Source organism: Vicugna pacos, chromosome 1 (genome assembly GCF_048564905.1).
Source record: "Vicugna pacos chromosome 1, VicPac4, whole genome shotgun sequence".
NCBI classification, from domain to species: Eukaryota; Metazoa; Chordata; class Mammalia; order Artiodactyla; family Camelidae; genus Vicugna; species Vicugna pacos.
The window spans coordinates 54,906,497-54,914,483 of record NC_132987.1 but is presented as its reverse complement, the minus strand read 5'-3'; the positions used below and the strand labels follow the sequence as shown (position 1 = coordinate 54,914,483).

At 46.8% G+C, this 7,987-nt stretch overlaps 1 protein-coding gene across 1 annotated transcript; it reads right to left on the bottom strand.

The window, feature by feature from the left end:
- Nucleotides 1-755: 755 nt before the first annotated feature.
- AHSG (alpha 2-HS glycoprotein) lies at nucleotides 756-7,645 on the bottom strand. The gene is made up of 7 exons (XM_006200987.4): nucleotides 7,418-7,645; nucleotides 5,320-5,430; nucleotides 4,885-4,969; nucleotides 4,356-4,519; nucleotides 3,054-3,158; nucleotides 2,034-2,120; nucleotides 756-1,396 (listed from the first exon to the last, which is right to left on the bottom strand). The coding sequence occupies exons 1-7, from the start codon at nucleotides 7,628-7,630 to the stop codon at nucleotides 1,079-1,081; spliced, it is 1,083 nt and encodes a 360-aa protein (XP_006201049.2). The 5' UTR covers nucleotides 7,631-7,645; the 3' UTR covers nucleotides 756-1,078.
- Between the last annotated feature and the right edge of the window lie 342 nt (nucleotides 7,646-7,987).

The window sequence follows — 7,987 nt, the reverse complement described above, 5'->3', positions numbered from 1 at the left end:
TCAATTGGCTGTTGATCCTACCCCTTTAAAATACCATCTCAAAGGGCCCATCACCTAGGGTGCTCAGAACAACCTAATGCTAGGAGATAAAAACTGAAATTGTCTAGGTAGCGTTCTATAACGGGAACTGTTTATTCCTTTATGGTCTCTGAGCACCTGGATAGTATCTACAAATGTCCACTGGATTTACCTGTCCAGGTATTCCTCCTCTATTTATACTGTAAACCAGAGCTTTAACTTGCATTGTTAAAATGGATTGGCTAGAAAGACCAATCCTGCATCATAAAAGGAAGTATATACAGTACAGTCAACAGTTATTTAAGCATAAATAATGAACAGATATAATTAAAGTGAGGTCCCTGTGTTAATTACCACCCCCTCTTTGCCTGGCTATTGAGGAAAACCAGTGGTTGGTTTGGCTGTACAAAGTTCAGTCACTTGGTCCTAATTTAGCCATATTTTCTGACCCTTATGAAATGAAAAGAATATTTTCTCATAAGGAAATGAGCAGATCTCATGGGTTGTGAGCAGATCCTTGTCCCACTTATTCCTGTATAGAGTAATAGCAGATTTTTGTTCTATTTTGTTTCTATTTTCACTTTGATTTTGATTAGGGACACGTGCGGTATGGTTGTTGGAAAGACAGACCACAGATGTGAGCTTGGATGAAGCAGGCAAAAATCATGACCACATTTCAGCTTAGAACCTTCTTTATTAAGAAAGGGCCTTCAGGCATTTTATTAACAAGTGGATATAAACCTGGCATGAGCACCTCTTAAAGTCACAGTTCCAATTATTTTTGTGAGTTCAAGAGAAGGTCGAGAACACAATGGCGGTGGCTTAGCATCAAAACAATGACAATCAAGTTGCTCACCTTATGCCTTCAATCAAACATAACTATCACCCCTTCTGCTTCTGTCCTCTGAAGACTGAGAAGTTGAGATTCAAGACTTGATATTAACCTAGACCACACTGTAGCACTTGCTTTGACAAAAGACAAGGCCCCCACCCATACTCATACTAGGACAAAATGGTGGCTATGTTCTCTGGGCTAAACCTTCACATCTCTGACCATCTTCTAGATCTTGAAGTATCTGATTCTCCCGGGGCAAGGGCGGATCACTGGGCCTGGACCGCCAGCAGCAGGAGTGCCAGGCAGCACCCCCTTGGGTGTTTTGCCCACGTGGAACGCTTCTCCTGAGGACGACTCCACTGAGGCCACACCCGCGAAGGCGTGGCGCAGGTCGTAGTGCGCCCGGTTCAGCGGCTCGGGGATGGGGTTCGGGGGAATCATCTCCAGGGGTTCCGGCTCGGGCTGGACAACTGGCGCAAGCCCGAGCGCATCTGCCTCCGCCACCGGGGTGGGTGCCTCTGGCTGGGGCTGCGGGGTCACAGGCTGGAGAAAGGACGGTTTCCTGAGGTTAGCTTTGGAGCTAATTGGAGCCCCACCCAATTCTCCCATAATAATAATTTTTATTTGCAAGAAATCTGGCAAAAAAGAACTACCCAAGTACAAAGGATGGTCATCAGAGCTACAGGAGAGGGGTAACTGGCCTGTGGTAGCCCTTTTCTCACCCGTTGTTTTGGGGACAGTAGATTTACACTCACGTCCCACGAGCAAAAGGACCCTCCCTACCTTATGGCTAATCTTCACCAGCAGCGTCACCCTCTTTCATCTACAACTGCAGCCACCCGGGAGCTGCCAGGAGGATCTGGCCCCCTGGTCTCTCAGACTCAGAAACCACTCTCACTATCCCACCCCCAAAACCCCACTCTCCAGCCCTGCCAATAAAAACGTGGCCTTGTCAACTATGCCCAGGATGGTTCTGCCCTGTAACAACCAGATCGTGGGAGAGAAGGGCATGGCTGAAACATCCTTCCATTAGTTGATGATTTCACATTCCCAAGCTCTATTTATATTGTGGGGCTCAAAAGACAGGCGGCAAATGCCCTGTCATCACTAACGCTGGGCAGACATGTTAAGGGGTCAATGTAGTCTGAAGATGAGGGGAGGTGCATCCATGATACCCTACCTGTGTTTGGAACAAGTTGCAGGTCACAGTGACATCTTCCGCACCGCCAACTTTTTCAGTGACTGTCCCCCTACAGAAGCCATATTGCTGTGCACAGAAAGAGAGGAGTTATTTGAACTGGTTCAAAAAGTGGGTTTCTCTCCATTTCACTGATACTCCAACACGTCAAGGGGGAAAAAAACCCTTAAATTCTTAATTCCTTAAAAAAAAACCCTAAAGTTTATGGTTTCTGCTTATAAAGGATATATACATATACAATATATAATTTGCAAAGAATGTAGAAAATACAGAAATGCTTTGAGAGTGAGATCAATCATAATCTCAGAAATGGTATGACCCAGGAGAACTTCTGTTAACATTGATGTATTTTCTTCTTATTTTTAAATACTATTAAATAATCATCTAAAAATTGGGATCACTGTGACTATCATGTACATTCTGTGTTTTTCACATACTATAATGATAGCACTCTCTTATTTATTATCCTTTGAAAACATAATTTTTGCATCTATTTTGTATCTATAATACTTGTATCTAATTTTTCTATGTACTGAGGTACCATATTTTATTCAATGACTCCCTCCTGTTGGACGTTTAGATTTTTTGAGGTCATTTTGTATCTGTGATAAATCATCTTTAGAGATATATTTCTGTCAAACACAATGATTTCTTTAGGCTCAATTCCTGGAAGTGGGCATTATTGGCTTCAGGACTTGAAAGATTTCATATCAGAGATATATCTAGGGAATCTACACTTTAGACTCTCAGCAGCCTGGCATGACTTCTCTTAATTAGGAAATAGCCTCTCTGACTCCAGGGGACTCCTGTGGGTGAGATGATTTGGTGACAGCTCTTAAGCAGGGGAGATGACAGCCCAGAGGATGGCCTGGCAGGACCCAGCCCTTACAGGCAGTGGGTATTCCGCACTGTTCTCTTTTCCGCAGCTCCAAGATACAAACTCGCTCTGAGGATGTTCTGTTCCATGACCTGCTTCACCGACACAACACCTGGCCTGCTCACCTTTTCTGCCAGTAGGTTGCATGTGGCTGGGTCCGTGACATCTTTAGCGACACAGTCAGTGGCAGCCACTGCAAACTCCACATAGACAGCAGCAGCTTGAAGAGGCTGATGAGGATAAATGAAGATGTTCATGAAGCAACATGACTGAGCAGGAAAAAGGCAGGGAGGGAGAGGCCAGAGCGAAATAGCGAGGGACACGGCATTGCATAGTCCAGGGAGCACAGTTCACAGAGACCACACTGTGTGGCCAGGAAATACGCCCCCAGTGGCCCACATAGGGCAGTCATAGTGACATTGGGCTTTGAGGGCTTGTATCCAGAAGTTGGGGTTGGGTCTTCCCTGAAGGAGGTGCAGCTATCCACTGCCCATCATTCAGAGCAGAGGTTAGTTTTCAGATAGGAAGCAGGAGCCCAGAGGGCTGACCTTACACTGACCTGAGTGGGATCCCTGCCTCCCACCACACTTCCCTTGTGGACCTGCACTTTGAGACCCAAGGTTCAGGTTCCTCCAAGAAGGGGTGGGAAAGTAAAGAAAAGAATACTTCTCCCACGTATTTTAGATAGCCAGGTCAAATGAAAAAATATAAACCAAAATATGGAAGATATTTATACTTTTCTATCCCATAGTTCTTGGAGCATATGGACACTTGCAATAATAAAATATCTGTTATTGATATAGTCTGGGGTGAAGGTGTTCTGAGAATCGCATAGTCTGGTTCATAAAATTACTACCCATACAGTGTAATTCCAAGCATGTGATGGCTGGCATCCAGAATACCAATTTTTTTAAATACTAGAATTCTTTTGCATTCAAATATGCTAACCTAGTCACAGTACTATTAGGTTTTTTTTTTTCCCAGTGATTCAAAAGGCATTTAGGATTCTACCATCATATGCCTATCTGTTTAAGTATATCTGTGCCTCTGTAAGTATCAATTACGAGAGTGCTACAGACGTTCAGTGGTGATGGGCGATGGCGGCCAAGTGGAGACCCATGAATTACACACGCTTTATATGGTGCGTGCTCTGGATAAAGTGGGAACTCCCACCCTGGTGTTAACAAGAACCAAGGAACTGGGGACATACAGCATCTGGAGGTTTTATGTTAAAGTGGCTTAGGTGGGGGAGGAGCCAATGGTCCTGTGGGTCCTCAGGGCACTCAGGACCCTATCTGTCCCTTTTCTCCCTTCTTGCCTTCCTGTTGCTGTCCCTGCACCCTCTCTGTCCCTCACCCCTGCTTCATCACATTTACTCCCAAAGTGCCATCAAACTGCCCAATCCATCAGCAGGGTCTCAGTCTTACCGCAAATTGAGCCCGAGAAATTTCCACCAGCTGTAAGTAGGAGCCATTGCTCTGGGCGTTGGAGGCAGCCAGTGCAACCTCTACTGCATGCACCACCCGGCTGTCGTTCAGCGGGGCCAGCAGGGGGCAGTTTGGACACACCCTGTGCACATCCTCGGCAGAATCTAGGCACAGAGAGAAGAAATCAACCTAGCTGTGGGCTGTAGTTCTCTGCGGCATTTGCCCCAGCTCTGCTGATTTAAAAGGGCTAAGACATGCTCCAAATGGCTGTAGGCAAAGTCTCTGCTTCTTACTAAACCTTCATGTGAGTCCTGTCATATGGGCATTTTTGCAGGAGCCCCTCTCACCAGGGGGCGATTTTCACCTTCGATGAGAACAGCTTCCTTAAAACATCCCCAAACCCAGGAAATTTGGCTTCTCCTTTTCATCACCAACAATGTGGCTAGAACTACTCCTGTTGAAAACAATTCCCGTTCCTTCCTCACTCTCTCTACAAGGTAAACATCATAAGGAGAATAGTTGCCTCTACCTGGACTGGAATCACATTTTGCAGACAGCACGGAAAGCTGGCCATCCTGTTTCAGCACATGGAAATCACAGTCTCCTTCCACCGCCTGGAGAAAGAAACCCACAGTGAGGGCCCTCCCAGGGAGGTGGGGCAGGGGGCAGGGTAGGGGGACAGAACCCTCAGGCATGGATGTCAAAGGTAAGCCTCGAAAAAATCTCCTGCATGGAGTGATATCGAAACATTACACTCTCTGACTTCAGGGAGGGCTACAACAAAAAGGTGAAGTGTGGTAAAAATCGGCCCCAGGGGAGGCGCCATCAAATGGCAATTTTAGAAACTGCACAGGCTAGCCATAAAGGCAGGCCAGGAAGTTGGATTAAAGAGGCCTGCTCTTTGCAGAAGCACGGCAAACCAGGCTGGGGCCCCCCTCGCAGTCACCCTAAGAGGGACACTCACATGCTCTTTCATCTGCCTCACGCTGCAGTTTGCCAGGGGTGTGGGGTCCCGAACGTGGCAGGTGGTTTCCAGCGTGTCTATTTCAACTTCATACACTTCTCCCGTGGGCCGCTGTGGACACAGAAAATGAAGAGGTGAGCAGCCTGGGCCTGCCGAGCAAACCCAAGTGTGCACCCCACTGGGCTTGAACCCACTTCCTCCCTCCCCCCTGCCCGGTAGGAAGTGGTGAGAAGGAAGGCAGAGTGGGCTTGGGCGGGTTGATGTAACCACGGTCATCACTCTGAGCTGTATTTGGAATCTAAACGTGAGTGTTCCTACTTATTTAATTTTTAAAATTCCACCCTTCAAGCAGGATTTTGAAAAAGACGGCTTTGGATTTTTCTTGGTCAAGCAGCAAAATCAGGTGGTGTAGGAGAATAACTTACTGCCTCTCCATTATCTTCTCCATACCTCCCTCCACTTCTTCCTTCCTTCTCAACATCTACTTTCTTTCCTTCCCCATTTTCTTTTCCTTCCTAAAGGAAAAGTCTGTGGCTTTTTGTCTTGCGGATGACTGGATGCAAAGTTGCTGCTCCCTACTGCCCCCTGCTGCTGATGAAAGGGAAGCCCAGCCTCCCTCTGACAAAGGAAGATTCTAGCACAGAGGGGAAGAAGTAGTGGGGAGGGTTGGGGTAGGGGAGCTTGTAAGACTCCTTGGAATTGTTCCTGCCAGGTCACCTGTTTCTGTATCTTTTCTTCAAATTCCGGAAAAGCCAGAAGTACAGTATGTCTTTTTAAAATTTTTTTCCCAGCCCAGTTCTGCTTGCTTCCTTATTTCAGTTCTGCCTCACTAGTTCCCAATCTCCTCTCCTGGAGGAAGCAGTGTTTTAGGACGTGCGCATGTGCCCAAGTTAACTTCCTGAAAACACTCAGAGCTACAGCGAATAGGAACCAGGTGCTCCTGGGTTTCTCAAGGAGTAACTTTCAAGCCCCGCGTCAGTGAAAATCGCAGCGTTGTTCATTACATTTCCCTCAGATATGCACGTTGTGTATTATTTTCCCTGAATTGATCAGTATTTCCTCTGAACCATCATTGTGCTTCAATGCGGTTTCAGTACTCCTAAAGTTCATTGTGCCTACAATCAGGATTTCAAATATTTTGTCCCATTGTGAGGTCAGATGTCAGAGTCAATCCAGACATCCTGAGGTTTACCTTATTTTCCTTCCTAGATTATAAATCTCTTATGGGCACTAACTGTCTTTTTCTCACCTTCGCACTAGGTTGAATCATTAACATGCCAGTATTTGACTGCTTTTAATGTACAAAAATGGCAATTTCTTATGACTCAAACTAATGTCTCCCATAGCACCCAGCACTGTTGTTGCCCATCGAAGGCTTGGAATCAATGTTGGCTGAAAGCATGATCCTTCATCAGGTATAAAATCTAATTTCAAAATAGGCAGTAGACAGACACCCTTCCTCTACCTCTCCAAATCTCTCAGCTGATCCCCAAGTTTGATCGTCATTGTCACCAGCTTCAGATGGCACTGGTTTCTTGTCTAGCATGTAAGGACTGAATCCACTCATGCCAAGATTTCTCTTTGGGAGGTGAATACCTTTTTTGGGGAGGCAGATAGTGTAGAGGAAGGACCACAGGTCTGGAATTGAATCCCAGCCCTTTGCTTACTAATTATATGACTTGGGCTAAAAAGAGAAAAGCCCTAATATGTCAGACCTTCGGTTTCTTCTTATGTAAGACAAGGAGAATACCCCACAAGACTGAGTGGGGTTAAGGAGACGATATATACGAAAGGCACTTAGCAAATACTAGTTTCATTCATTCTCAGTCTTTCTCCAGAGAAAGAAGTGTATTTCTACTCAGTGGTAATTTGGCAATTAGAATCCAGTCTCTTGGGTCCTAATTTTAGAAAGCCGTAATTTCTACCTCTGATCTTTAGAATATCATTTGAATGAAGCCTTTTCTCCTCCTCACACCTCCCAACCCCGTCCAGCGCCCTCCTTGAGACTGCGGAGCCGAGTGTCTCCTCTCTTGCCCTCCTCCTACCCTCGGCCTCCCTCCTTGGAAGAATCGGCTGAGCTCCACGCAGGTTCACTTACCCGCGGCCACACCCTGATGCTGTCAATCTGGTTCAAGGTGTGCTTGTAGCCCCGAAGAAGGTGCTTGTTGATGTAGTCCACGGCCGCCAGGGCTGCTTGCTCTGTTTCTGGGTCATCACAGGCCGGCTCCCTATAAGCCGGCATCGGGCCATGCGGGACAGAGAGGCAGCCCCAGAGCTGAGCAAGGCAAAAGAGCAGGATGAGGGACTTCATGGCTGCCCCGCACAGGTCTTGGCAGGTAGGCAGGCAGGTGGCTGGAGACTTCAGGACCAACCCAGGAGCTCTGCTGGGACGGTTAGACTGATGGAGGGTCCAAAGGCTTTATATATCTGTTGGAGTCTGCGGAAGACTTGCGTAAGGATGTGGGATGATTTCTGTTCTGGTTCCAAAAAAATACCCTCTGTAAACACCAGCCCTGGAAAAGCAAACAGGTTAGGACATCACAGAGCCCCCAGGAAATCTGCCAAAGTCACTGCTGTTTGGGAGCGGGCAGGTGGCAGGTTGGGGGTGGGCTGGGGGATGATCCAGAGTCAGAACATGATAACAGCAGCAGAGAGAGGAGGCAGCTGA